Source organism: Podarcis filfolensis (genome assembly GCF_964270895.1).
Source record: "Podarcis filfolensis genome assembly, chromosome: 16".
NCBI classification, from domain to species: domain Eukaryota; kingdom Metazoa; phylum Chordata; class Lepidosauria; order Squamata; family Lacertidae; genus Podarcis; species Podarcis filfolensis.
The window spans coordinates 23,543,022-23,557,484 of NC_139620.1; the positions used below are offsets into that span (position 1 = coordinate 23,543,022).

At 47.2% G+C, this 14,463-nt stretch overlaps 1 protein-coding gene across 2 annotated transcripts in view; it reads left to right on the plus strand.

The window, feature by feature from the left end:
- The window catches only part of SEC14L2 (SEC14 like lipid binding 2), a 37,043-nt gene that overhangs the window by 17,678 nt on the left and 4,902 nt on the right, over positions 1 to 14,463 (plus strand). For both annotated transcript variants that reach the window (XM_083590394.1, XM_083590395.1), the window contains 7 exons: positions 2,886 to 2,929; positions 4,152 to 4,211; positions 4,335 to 4,523; positions 6,585 to 6,680; positions 8,223 to 8,283; positions 8,397 to 8,480; positions 13,247 to 13,353. In XM_083590394.1, the coding sequence (XP_083446520.1) occupies positions 2,886 to 2,929; positions 4,152 to 4,211; positions 4,335 to 4,523; positions 6,585 to 6,680; positions 8,223 to 8,283; positions 8,397 to 8,480; positions 13,247 to 13,353 (641 nt within the window). The remainder of the gene's footprint in view (positions 1 to 2,885; positions 2,930 to 4,151; positions 4,212 to 4,334; positions 4,524 to 6,584; positions 6,681 to 8,222; positions 8,284 to 8,396; positions 8,481 to 13,246; positions 13,354 to 14,463) is intronic.

A 14,463-nucleotide genomic window follows, 5' to 3' on the forward strand; every position in this document is an offset into this window, starting at 1 on the left:
GCGGGAAGGTAAACGGCGTTTCCGTGCTCTGGTTCGCCAGAAGCGGCTTAGTCCTGCTGGCCACATGACCCGGAAGCTGTACGCCGGCTCCCTCAGCCAATAAAGCGAGATGAGCGCCGCAACCCCAGAGTCGGCCACGACTGGACCTAATGGTCAGGGGTCCCTTTACCTTTACCTAGGGCCAGGAACTACAAGCACTGTTTACAGCCGCTGACTGCTGCTGGAAACTCTGCTTAAGGCGGCTGAAGCCAGCTGCTTCTCATCAGCACCTTCTCCTCTGTGTCCTTGAAAGCTGATCAGCTGCGGGTGGGGTCACTCTGCCTTCTCCCCCTTCAGGTTGCTGTTCAACAGGCGAAGCAGACTCCTGGCCCATGTCATTCAGAGGCATTTCCTTCCTCCGACAGTGGAGGCAGAACGTGGCCTCCGAGGTTGGTCCTCATCCATGAATTGGCCTGAATCCCCTTTAAAGCCATCCAAGTTGGCCGCCACTACCTCTTGGGGGAACAAATTCCAGAGGTTAGCTCCTGGATCAGTCTCGGTCCAGTATACCTGAAGGAGTGTCTCTACCTCCATCGTTCTGCCCGGACACTGAGGTGCAGCGCTGAGGGCCTTCTGGCAGTTCCCTCGCTGTGAGAAGCCAAGTTACAGGGAACCAGGCAGAGGGCCTTCTCGGTAGTGGCACCCGCCTTGTGGAACGCCCTCCCACCAGATGTCAAAGAGAAGAACAACTACCAAACTTTTAAGGGGACGTCTGAAGGCAGCCCTGTTTAGGGAAGCTTTTAATGTTTAATAGGTTATTGTGTTTTAGTGTTTTGTTGGAAGCCGCCCAGAGTGGCTGGGCAAACCCAGCCAGATGGGTGGGGTATAAATAATAATAATAATAATAATAATAATAATAATAATAATAATAATAATAATTATTATTATTATTATTATTAGCTGCCTTTTTCTGAACCTGTTCCAGGCCTTGCCACCTGGCCTACTTGCCCTTTTGGCCTGGTTTTAATCAGGGAAAACCTTCCAAAGGATAAGAGTCCATAGATCAGATTCAGGTGCTCTGCCCGTCCCCTGAAATCTGCCAGAAAGGGTTGCCTCTGGCTGCGAAGCCTCTGACTTGACCTGACCAGGACATCTCCCTCCCCTATCCCCCTTCTCTCTCTCCCTAAGATGGGTCCTGACCTTCGAAATAAACTTGGTTCTTGCAAGCTGCTTCCCTCTGGTTCATTAGCATTCCTTGGGTGTGATCCTACTTGCTGAAAGGGAGATGTTGTTGAGGTGTGATTAATCCTTGAAGGCACTGGCTGTGAAGAGCCGCCCTCTTAATCCCTGATTATGTTCCACTGAGAATAAAAACTGGATCAGGCACGCCCCATCTGACGCAGATACCCTGGGGGCTAATTAACAGGTTGCACCAGCTCCTGCGGCAACGTATAGTGACCAGATGCCTGCTTGTCCCACAAGCAATTGTACGACTGATATTTATAAGGAGGTCAGAGGTGAAATGGTGACCTCTGCTGCAGGATTTTGTAATGGTTTTGCAAACATCAATGATTATAGAACAGTAGAGCTGGAATTCAGCCCTGAGTGCTCACTGGAAGGACAGATCCTGAAGCTGAGGCTCCAATACTTTGGCCACCTCATGAGAAGAGAAGACTCCCTGGAAAAGACCCTGATGTTGGGAAAGATGGAGGGCACAAGGAGAAGGGGACGACAGAGGATGAGATGGTTGGACAGTGTTCTCGAAGCTAGTAACATGAGTTTGACCAAACTGCGGGAGGCAGTGGAAGACAGGAGTGCCTGGCGCACTCTGGTCCATGGGGTCACAAAGAGTTGGACACGACTAAACGACTAAACAACAACAAGAGCTGGAATGAACCTCAAGGTTCATCTAGTTCAGGGGTTAGCAAACTTTTTCAGAAGGGGGCCGGTCCAATGTCCCTCAGACCTTGTGGGGGGCCGGACTATAAGCCGCCACCCCCCTCACGACTCTCCCCTCCCTTCTCCACAGCACTGGATGAGCCCCAGTGGCTACTTACCTGTGTCTTGTGAGTGGCAGGGGCTGGCGGCTGCGGCGGTAGGACGATGAGTAGCGCACAAAAGGGTTCCGGAGAGGGGCTGCTTAAAATGGCGGCCGCTCGAGCGCTGCTGCTGTTGGCACCAGCAAAGCCCAGCCCCCTTCCTCCTCTAGGCAGGGCGGGGAGAAGCCAGGAGGGAGGGAGGGAGGAGGCGCCGCCACTGCCGTGGGAGGGAGAGGGAAAGAACGTGCAGCTGCCGATCCACGCGGCGATTCCCGGACCATCCTCAGGCCGGATCTGGAAGGCAGTTGGGCCTGACCCGGCCCACAGGCCTTAGTTTGCCGACTTTCAACCCTCTGCAATGCAGGAATTGCAGCTGAAGAATTCCACTGCTAAACAGCTCTTAGCATCATTCCTAACGTTTAGCCAGAATCTCCTTTCTTGTCATTTGAATCTGTTAATTCGGGTTCAACCCTCTCGAGCAGCAGAAAACAAACTTGCTCCATCTTCCACGTGGCAGCCCTTCAGATATCTGAAGATGAAATGGTCACGTTTGCTGTGAGGAGGAGTGATAGGAAAGCAGAAATAAATAAAAGTGGAGACTCTGGGGCCAAATGACGCTCGCTCAGCATGTCGCTTTTAAATTGGGCGAATCTTTGTTTACTGCAAATGGCAGCTGTGGGGAATCCGTTTTTGAAATGTAGTGACTATGCTTGTTTATTGGAAGGATTTGCCCTTCAAATGGAACACATCTGGAAATGGGTGCAAATAGGGTGCAAGCCAAAACAGCTGGGTGCATATAGGTGCTGTTACCTTTTAGCACAGGTATTTTACAGGTTGGTCTCTAACCATTCATGATCTTCTTTGCAGCTCGGTGTTTTGACTTGCAGAAGTCTGAAGCTATGCTCCGGAAGGTAAGAAGCTTATTATTATAAACATCTAAACAGATGCATGCAAATCATAAACTTCGCACTGATAATTTGTATAATGCAGTGGTTAAAAAACAGTGGTCTAAGTGCCTCTTCATTCAAGTAGTCTGCAGTGTGACTGTGGATTTGAAGGCAGGAGAGGGCACGGCTGTTGTGTTACATATTCATATTGATTTTTAATTGCATTTTTAATGCTTGTGTTTCTTTACCTTGTATTTTATGATATTGTATAAAATACTGTAATATTATTTTATTTCTTTGCATTCTCTGGAATTGTAATACAGCAAAATGCACTATACAGTGGTACCTCAGGTTACATACACTTCAGGTTACATACGCTTCAGGTTACAGACTCCGCCAATCCAGAAATAGTACCTCAGGTTAAGAACTTTGCTTCAGGATGAGAACAGAAATCGTGCTTCGGTGGCGTGGCAGCAGCAGGAGGCCCCATTAGCTAAAGTGGTGTTTCAGGTTAAGAACAGTTTCAGGTTAAGTACAGACCTCGGGAACGAATTAAGTACTTAACCTGAGGTACCACTGTATATGAGAAAGCAATAAAAATACAATTAAAAACCATGCAGCCCCTAGTATAACATTGCACCACATCCACAACAGGCAGAAAAATCATTAAGTGGTCCATCAAGACCCTCAGGAATTTTCAGTTTTTTATTTTGGGTGTGTGTGGGGGGGACGGTTGAGGATCATTGGTATAATGCATCCCAGCAGGCCCAACATATCATAGAATACATTGGGTCCCAAAAGGCGTTGTAAAAGTGGCCTCGTTTGCATATAACAACTTAGGGGCTGCCACAGAGACGGCCCTCTCCTGGGCTCCCACCCCCCTGAACTTTTGAGCACTGATCTTCACTCCCAGGAGTGTCTGTAGGGAAGGAGATGGCCTTTCTGGAAATGGGGCCATAAGAATTTAGGACTTTATAAACACCTTGAATTGGGCCTGAAAACAAACCAGCAGCCAGTGCTGCTGTCTGAGAACAGCGGTTGTATGAGCTCTAAGGTTAACGCCAGCCCATAATCTGGCAGCTGCATTTTGGGCCAGTTGCCATTTCTGCATTGTCTTCAAGGGCAGCACCACGCAGTGTGTACTGCATCCCAGTCGTCTGGAAGAGGCCTAAGATGACCTATGTCTGTCCACCATTTGTCTTCTTCACTAATAGCTTTCTCTTTTTGGTTTTTCCCCCCGAAACAGCATATTGAAACCCGGAAGCACATGGATGCAGATCATATCATGGAGTGGAAGGCCCCAGAGGTGCGTTCCTAATTTACTGGCTTCGTCCATACATCTGATCCTGCCCCAGATTTCCCTCTTATGCATAACCGGCTGCCTCTTTACCCTCGGCCTGCTCACCTGCTTGTATCTTGGCCCCCACAGGTCATTACAAAGTACATGGCCGGGGGAAGATGCGGTTTCGACCAGGAAGGCTGCCCCATCTGGTACGAGATCATTGGACCTCTCGACGCCAGAGGGATCCTCTTCTCAGCTTCGAAACAAGATTTGCTTAAAAAAAAGTTCCAGGACTGTGAGATTTTACGGCAGCTGTGTGTGGAGCAGAGTGAGAAGGTAAGGCCTTGGTACCCAGCCTAGAATGCCTGTTTTCATGTCCGCCACATTCATGTCATACAGGCAACAACCAATTTTACATGCGTCCGATTGATGCATGACCGCGCATGCACATCCAATATTTCTCCAATGAAAATAGGGACATCCAATTTCATTATTTTTATTTTATTTTATTTTATTTTATTATTTTATTATTTTAATTTAATTTAATTAAATTAATTATACATACATACATACCACCCTGCCCATCTGACTGGGTTGGCCCAGCCACTCTAGCCTGCTTCCAACATATATAAAAACATAATAAAATATTAAACATGTTTGCTATTACAGGGCTGCCTTCAGGTGTCTTCTAAAGGTTGTATCCTTATCTCCTTGGCTCAGGGGTTGCATAACTCCGTACCCTCCAACATTTCTCCAATGAAAATAGGGACATCCTAAGGAAAAATGGGGAAGAACGGGGGGGTGGAATGGGGAAAAATAGGGACATGGGTGGCGCTGTGGGTAAAACCTCAGTGCCTAGGACTTGCTGATCGTAAGGTCGGTGGTTCGAATCCCCGCGGCGGGGTGAGCTCCTGCCCACCTAGCAGTTCGAAAGCACCCCTAAGTGCAAGTAGATAAATAGGTACCGCTTTATAGCGGGAAGGTAAACGGCGTTTCCGTGTGCGGCACTGGTGCTGGCTCACCAGTGCAGCTTCGTCACGTTGGCACGTGACCCGGAAGTGTCTTCGGACGGCGCCGGCTCCCGGCCTCTTAAGTGAGATGAGCGCACAACCCTAGAGTCGGTCACGACTGGCCCGTACGGGCAGGGGTACCTTTACCTTTTAAGGAAAAATGAGACATTCCGGGATCAAATCAGAAACTGGGACTCCGGCTTCTGTAAATCCGGGTCTGTCCCGGAAATAGGGACGCTTGGAGGGTGTGTATGTGTGCACCACAGTGACCGAAAAAGGGGTCGTAACAGGACAGGGCATAATGGGCTTATGCATGCACCACCGTTGCACATGATGACCTGGAACACAGCCCCCACGCAAATTGGAGATAGCCTGTACTTTTAACGCACCACGATACAACTTTAAACAGTCATGTTTTTTTTCTTCCCCTTCCCCTCACAAAGCTACAATTCCCAAAAGTGTTTGGCAAGCTTTCCCTCTTCGCGGGGAACTCCAGGAATGGTAGCTCTGTGAGGAGGAATATCAGGGTCTCTCCTAACAACTTTCAGCACCCGTAACAAACCACAGCTCCCACAGCTCTTTAAGCGCACTTAACAAACCACAGTTCTGGCAGGCTTGTCTTAACGTTCTTAAGAGCTCTCCTTTAAAATATAGTCTTCTGCATGTGGTCGCCTGTTACATTTGCTATGAATTTTTTGTGCAGAATTCTTCAGCGCAGTCACCTACCAACATTCTGACCATGGGATGGCGGGGTATCCAATCTCAACTGCTAAATTTAAAGAATAGTCACCATCCTGCCACCCGGATGTTTTTGGACTGTAATTTCACCCTAGCCAGGACAGTTTTAAGACATTGTCCAAAATGGATTCCCGATTACAAGGGGTTCGGTCCCTTCCGACTCTACAATTCTATGATTTTGAAATATACTCAGTGTCGAGAGTGGATTTCATGTTCTTTATTCAGCTCATAGTGGTGAGGAGGAATGGAAGTTCCCCCAGAATGTCTGCTTTATATACATTATTGACACAATGGGCCCCACGTGATTGGCTAATTCCGGGATTCACCTGTAGGCCAATCAGGTTGCGGATTCACTTCCACCTGGAGCTGGAATTGGTGGCTCCTGTGGACCAATCAGACTGCTGCATTCTGTACCCTATTGTTCTAGGACCAATCAGACTGCAGCATTCTGAATCCTATTGTTCTAGGACCAATCAGACTGCTGCCTTTTGGATCCTATTCAACTCAGTACATAACAGATTCTATGATTACATCTGGAGGACACCAATGTGGCAAAAGAGAGGGGGAGGAATGGTTTTAGATGTTTTTGCCTAAAGCATGTTTCGTCTTCTCTCTCTCTCTCTCTCTCTCTCTCTCTCTCTCTCTCAAGCTGGGGAGGAGAGTTGAAACAGTCATGATGATTTACGATTTTGAAGGGCTGGGCCTGAAGCATCTCTGGAAGCCAGCTGTGGATGCTTATTCTGAGGTGAGAATGGCAGGGAACCCACCCCATTGCGTCTCTGAATGATTGTATCTGCTGTCTGGGGTGCAGTTTTAGTCCTGTATCTTGGTCCCAAGAATTCCCTCCCCACAGAATTGTCTGTGGCACCATCAGTACGTCATATGCTAGAGACACATCACTCCCCCCCAACCCCCGAATATATTTATTTGATTTTCCATATTAAAATTTACATTCATCACACATCGTATTATCTACATACTGGATTCCTTCGGATCCCCTTGACTTCCCACCTCCTTTTTGTGGAGACACATCTCTTTTGTCCTCGCCTTTGACCCCTGAGATGTGTATTTTTTAAGGACCCAACTTATTCTTGCAACTGCAATCTGTCTTGAGCTGTTTTTAATAATTGGTTTTTTAAAACTGTTGTGATGTGTGAAGGGCAGGTAGTTAATCAAATAAATATTATGAGCAGTGTTAGTATTCACAATATGGATTGATTTATTTTTCTGTTTGTATTTTGTATTTTTAATACCGTTTGACTGATTGTAGTGGTTAGAGTGTGGGACTCTGGACCCGGGAGACCAGGGTGCAAATCCCTACTTGGCCATGAAGCTCACTGCGTGAACCTTGGGCCAATCACTGCCTCTCAGCCTAACCTACCTCACAGGGTTGTTGCAGGGATTAAATGAGGAGGGAGAAAGCCATGTATGCTGCCTTGAGCTCACTGGGGGAAACAGTGGGATGTGAACGCAATAAAGAAATAAAAAATGTGTTCTTACAGAAAGAATAAAACTATGGAATACAGTATTTTTTAAAAAAACAGTTAGAAACAACTATCAAAAAACTTCAGAATGAATTAAAATGAACAATAAGCTAACCTCAGAGCTACAAACACCCCATGAAAGAAGGGAAGTAAGCTCAGACAACTATTTCTCTCCAGTGTTTCTCAAACTTGGGTCTGCAGCTGTTTTTGGATTACAATTTCCATCCTCCCTAGCTAGCAGAACCAGTGGTCAGAGATGATGGGAATTGTTGCTCAAAAACAGCTGAAGACCCAAGTTTGGGAAACTCTTCTCTAGATGGAACTGGGCAGAGTAAATGTTAGAGAAAGGGACGCGGGTGGCACTGTGGTCTAAACAACTGAGACTCTTGGGCTTGCCGATCAGAAGGTTGGCAGTTTGAATCCCCACAACAGGGTGAGCTCCCGTTGCTCAGTCCCAGCTCCTGCCAACCTAGCAGTGCGAAAGCACGCCAAAAAACTGCAAGTAGATAAATAGGTACTGCTCCGGCGGGAAGGTAAACAGCGTTTCCGTGCGCTGCTCTGGTTGCACCAGAAGCGGCTTAGTCGGAAAAACTGTCAGCGGACAAACACCGGCTTCCTCGGCCTGTAAAGCGAGATGAGCACCACAACCCCAGAGTCGTCTGCAATTGGACATAACTGACAGGGGTCCTTTACCTTTACCTTTAAATGTTAGTGAATCTAGATACATTAATTGCTTCCATAATTTGGCATATAAAGCACCTCTGAAATGTTTTCCTGACTCATTTTCCCCCCTACCCTTTCAGCTTCTTGCCATGTTTGAAGAGAACTATCCTGAATCCCTTAAACAAGTCTACGTTATAAAAGGTGAGCCTTGGAAGCAAAACTTGGGGTGGAAAACCCCTTTAAAGCCTGAGGATGTCATGGGAAATATCTGGGGACCACATGCCACTCAGTCGATTTCTTTGCCCCTGTTACAGCTCCCAGGCTCTTCCCCGTGGCTTACAACCTGGTGAAGCACTTTCTGAGTGAAGATACTCGCAAGAAGATTGTGGTCCTAGGAGGTGAGTAGGATCTGCCTTTGCTGGTTCCAACATTTCTAGGAAACGGGAAACATAACAGAGGGAGAGCCAAGTACTTCCCCTCCCCAAAAAAAGACCAAACCGCCCCCCCTCCCACTATAAAATGTGGCAAGCAAAGCAAATACAAGTGTGTTAAGCCCCTGCCATTTGGACTCTGCATTTAATACCTTGCTAGTTTCTCCTTGGGTGCATATCACCCATTTCTTTCCTGGTAGTGTACACAGCACATGGAAATCATAGGAACATAGGAAACTGCCTTCTACAGGCTTGGATCATTGGTCTATTCAGCTCAGTATTGTCTGCACTGACTGGCAGCAGCTCTCCAGGGTTTCAGGCAGGAAGTCTCTCCCAGCCCGAGCTGGAGGTGCTGCCTTTGGGGATTGAAGCTGGGACTTTCTGCATGCAAGATGGATGCTCTGCCACTGAGTCGTGAGCCCTTCCTCTACAACAGCTATAAAGCTAAAAGGGACCCCTGACCGTTAGGTCCAGTCGCGGACAACTCTGGGGTTGCGGCGCTCATGTCACTTTACTGGCTGAGGGAGCCGGCGTACAGCTTCCGGGTCATGGGGCCAGCATGACTAAGCCGCTTCTGGCAAACCAGAGCAGTGCACGGAAACGCCGTTTACCTTTCTGCCGGAGCGGTACCTATTTATCTACCTGCACTGGTTTGCTTTCAAACTGCTAGGTTGGCAGGAGCTGGGACTGAACAATGGGAGCTCACGCCGTCGCGGGATTCGAACCGCCGACCTTCTGATCGGCAAGCCCTAGGCTCAGTGGTTTAGACCACCTGTGTCCCACAACAGCTATATGAAGAAGCTAAATTGGGATCTGCCAGTTGATCTTTAGATGGCTTGACAAAGATTCACAGACTGAAGGTGTTCCCAATTAAGGATTCCACCCACTTCCCCCATAGTCACCTGCAACCTGGTCTCGCAACCACCTTGCTTTTTGTGTTACCACCTTATCTGCTCTACGTGACCTTGGACTGATAGGCTGGACACCTTCCAGCGAGAGAGAGTCTGTTAGCTCTCTCTCTTCTGGTTCTTCTTCACTTTGCTGTTCACCCCCCAGTTCTTCCCAACTTTTGTCTTCAAAACTATGCCCCTCTGCAAACCGCTGCTCCAAATCTATACTGCTCCACTGCTCCTGGGCAGGAGCAGGGGGAGGGGGAGGCTCTCACCATTCCTCATCAGAGCAGTACACCTTAGCTTGGTCTCTGAGAATTATATTGTTGAAACAAATCAAGTGGGAGACTAGAAATGGATTTGTGCACACCCAGCTCTACTGCTCAAAAGTAAAACTCCTGTGCTTGGAGTCTGCTAAATCTGAGTGTTGTTTGCTCCTGGCTCCTATTCGCGGATCTGGGGAATTCTACTCTAGTAAAGCAAAGCAAAGTTGATCCCGAAAGCCTGATGTTTGCCCAGTGCTTACCCATGTGAGCCAAGCTTATTCTGTATTTGTTTGGGAATTTGGTTCCTCTGAATTTCAGCCAAGGCTCTGTGTCTGTCTGGAGGCATACATGACGTCTCTTCTTAGAAACAGTTGCTTGCTCTGCAAATCACCACCCTGAAGTCCCAAGCTGGGAGGAAAAGGTTCCTCCTCCTTTCCCTGGGACCTATCCTTCCTCTGTATGGCTGAAGGGAAATTTAAAGCAGATTGCCTAAGGCTCCTCCTGCCGCTGCCTGGCTAGGTATGTCTTTTTCCAAGTCCCTTGTTTTTACCCTGCAGCAGACATCATAAGGCTTCCCTGTATTCTGGGCAGCAGAAATGAATGAATGAATGAATCCATTCAGAAAATCTGCCCTTAGCTGTTTAAAACTCCACTCCACAGTCATATATGGGAGCAGAGCTGTTAGCCACAGGAAGACAGAGCAATTATTCCACTCGCCTACCACCTGCCTCATATTTTTTTTGCTGAACATCTAGCTTTCTCTTTAAAAGTAAATTTGCCATATCCCTATCTTCTTTTAACTTCTGGCAATGTAAAACAGCAAATGCACACAAGCAGCGTCCCTGCCCCGGTTGCACAGCGATCTTCCACGGTTCTGGCCCATCACTGCAAAGGTACAGGGATGGCTGGGAGCTGTGGTTCAAAAACATCTGGATGACACCAGCTTGGGGAAAGGCTTGGTGTACGCCTCTTTATTTATTTAGAGACATTTGCGGCCCGCTCTTCAACCAAAGGGGGGGGGCTCTTGGAGTGGCTCACATCCAATCACTTAGAACAAGACAGTCTCCACCCACGACACACAAGGGAAAGGGGATGGGGAGGGAAGAGGAAAAAAGCAAACTCAGGCCACCAATTCTTAAACAGTTGTTTGTATAGTGGCCAGCTGGTATTTTATGTTGTGAACCACTCTGTGATCTTTGGATGAAGGGCGGAATATAAATTTAATAAATAAAAATAAAAATAATAGAAACAGTTTCTGGGTAGGAGGTACCTGATGGAGCTGGTGTTTTGGCAGAGCTGATGGAATGGCTGTTGACAGGTGCTAGTTAGAGAGGAGGGCTGATATACAGTGGTACCTCGGGTTAAGTACTTAATTCGTTCCGGAGGTCCGTACTTAACCTGAAACTGTTCTTAACCTGAAGCACCACTTTAGCTAACGGGGCCTCCTGCTGCCGCTACATGATTTCTGTTCTCATCCTGAAGCAAAGTTCTTAACCTGAAGCACTATTTCTGGGTTAGCGGAGTCTGTAACCTGAAGCAAATGTAACCTGAAGCGTATGTAACCCGAGGTACCACTGTATTGTCAATACCGAATATAAAAGCATGCACAGAACATTATTGTTGTTTTGGAGGTAGGGATGATTAGAAAGTATTTGGGGGAGGGAACTCTAGTATGTTACTATCCCCCTCAACCAACCAAGGCTGAAATCACACAGCAGTTCTCATCTTATATTTGAACTTTCTCACCACATAAAAGCCATTTCCGAAAAAAAAAACCAATGGAGTACAGTGCATCTTTAGTGCTCTTTTCTGCATTATCTGATTCCAGGGGGAAATCTTATTAGCAGACCCCTTAAGCCGGAAAATCATGGGAGGAAATTGATGACATTTGGGGCAGTTCTTTCCTGCCATTTTTGAGGGGATCACAGGGGAACTGAAGCCCATTTGTGTGTGAAAAGGGTCAGGGTAGTGGTGTTGACATTCACCACTGTGTCCATGACGCCCGCAAGTGTGATTGAACAACGTGCCAGTATATTATTTTAAAATCCAGTTACCAACAGATACTACAGTGCAAAAGGAACATTAGAAAGCCATACCAAAGCACCCATGTTATAATTAGGAAAGCTAAAAGTATCTAACGAGCAGAGTTCAAATGGCTGTTTTTTAAATATATGACTTGATGTTTTTTTCTTATAAAACTGTTGAATATTTTTGTTTTTATAAAGCTCTATAAAGGGAATCTTTGTACACATTAGTACTTAATAATCTGTGTACATTTGTCCTTCCAGACTATGATGCTTTGTAGTTTAATTTTTTAATTTTTTTGTTTTCTTGTTATATTTGGTGTTTTGTTTTTTGGTTAACAAATCAATTATTAAAATAAAAACACTAACTAACGCAATATTCCCCAAATGCACCCCAAATCTTGCCAAGGCTTTGTGTTGAGATGCGGGTCTGGATACGACACAGACAGCTAGCGGCTTATACAAAATCTGGCACATTGGAGGAGGGGGAAATATTGGGGGGGTTTGGACTGTGGACTCCAGGGACTTTTGCTTACCTGGTTAGTGAGACTAATGTTTGCCCTCAGAGGCCTACCTGGGCCAGCGACCGAGGAATGTTCCCTGAAAAGTGACCGCAAGGTTGCTGACCTGTTCAGCCGCTGCGTTCTCAACAGCAGGGTGCAGGAGGGATGCGAGAGAAATGAGCTGGCTCAAGGAATCATAAAATTGGAGTGTTGAATGGTACACCAAGGTTCATCTAGTCCAACCCCTGCAATGCAGGAATGACAGCTGAAGAATCCCTGACAGGCGGCCTTTCAGCCTCTATTTAAAAACCTCCACCACTTTCTGAGATAGTCCATTCCACTATTGAAAGGCTCTTACCACCAGAAAGTTCTTACTGATGCTGTTGGAATCTCCTTTCTTGTACAGTGGTACCTCTGGATACGTACTTAATTCGTTCCGGAGGTCCGTTCTTAACCTGAAACTGTTCTTAACCTGAAGCACCACTTTAGCTAACGGGGCCTCCCGCTGCCACATGATTTCTGTTCTCATCCTGAAGCAAAGTTCTTAACCTGAGGTACTATTTCTGGGTTAGCGGAGTCTGTAACCTGAAGCGTATGTAACCCGAGGTACCACTGTAATTTAAATCCATCGCTTCTGGCCCTTACCTCTGGAGCAGCAGAAAACAAGCTTGCTCCATTTCCCACATGACAGCCCTTCAGATATTTGAAGAGTAAATGTCAGCTCTGGAGAATATTGACCTTTGCTGGTTAATCTCCAGCTTTCTCATAATCCCCTTAGACCAGGGGTCAGCAGTCTAAGGCCCACGATGCTGGCCTGCTTCCTATTGGCCGCAGGAAGCTCCTGTGGCCAATGGGGAGCTGTGCACGCCTCCTCTGCGCCGGAAGGAGCACCAGAAATAGCGTTTGTGCATGTTTCTGCGGAACCGTGAACCGCCCCAAGCCACAAAAACTTTGCCGACCCCTGCCTTAGACAAATTGCTTGCCTGTTGTATTGAGTCGGTTGGAAATCAATTTCTATCCAATAAATGAACCCTCTCGCTTTTCTCCCAGCTAACTGGAAGGAGGTTTTGCAAAAGCACATCGACCCCTCACAGATCCCCAAGGAATATGGGGGAACCCTCACCGACCCAGATGGAGACCCCAAATGCAAGACTATGGTATGGACACTCATCAGGTAGCACTCGGGGGTCCTTAGCCCTTGGGCAGGGTGGGGCAGGGGTCTATCCCCAGCAGCTAGGGAAGTTTGGTGGCCTAAATTTCCCCAGCCGCTCTGGGCGGCTTCCAACAGAATATTAAAATACAATAACCTATTAAACATTAAAAGCTTCCCTAAACAGGGCTGCCTTCAGATGTCTTCTAAAAGTCTGGTAGTTGTTTTTCTCTTTGACATCTGGTGGGAGGGCGTTCCACAGGGCGGGTGCCACTACCGAGAAGGCCCTCTGCCTGGTTCCCTGTAACCTTACTTCTTGCAATGAAGGAACTGCCAGAAGGCCCTCGGCGCTGGACCTTAGTGTCCGGGCTGAACGATGGGGGTGGAGACGCTCCTTCAGGTATACTGGGCCGAGGCCGTTAAAGGTCAGCACCAACACTTTGAAAAGTCCAGCAAAGACTGGAGTCTGGATATAGAGGAACAAGACACAAGTTTGCAAGGGAGGAAGCAGCTGGAAAGAGCTGGACCCAGGCAGCCACGCAGAGGGGATACTAACTCTGCCTCCTTCTGGTTTCCAGGACTTGTGGCCCACCTTTAAATTCTCAAAAGCACGTTACTGCTTTGCACACACTTGCTAGAGAACGTGGTGCGAGCTGATTACAACCCAGTCAACATCTAAATAACAAGCAATTTTTTTTTTGTTTATGGGAGCGCTTCTTTGACTGCTAGGTTAATTATCAATTGATCAAGATTTTCTAGGCCATACCTCTTGTACTAAGACAGGCCACTAGAAAGCTAACAATTCAGAGCTAATTACTTTGGCTCCGAGTGGAATGGTTTTTACAGAATTAAGACCAGGGCCACATTCACACCATATGTTGAAAGCACCATGACACCACTTCCATGGCTTCTCCCTAAGAATCCTGGGAGCTGCAGTTTGTTCAGGATACCGAGAGTATCCTGAGCATAGCTGTCAACTTTTCCCTTTTCTTGTGAGGAATCCTATTCGGAATAATGGAATTTCCCTTTAAAAAGGGGGAACGTTGACAGCTATGATCCTGAAGAGACCCCTATTCCCCACCCAGAGCTACAATTCCCAGAGTGGCTTAACAATCAA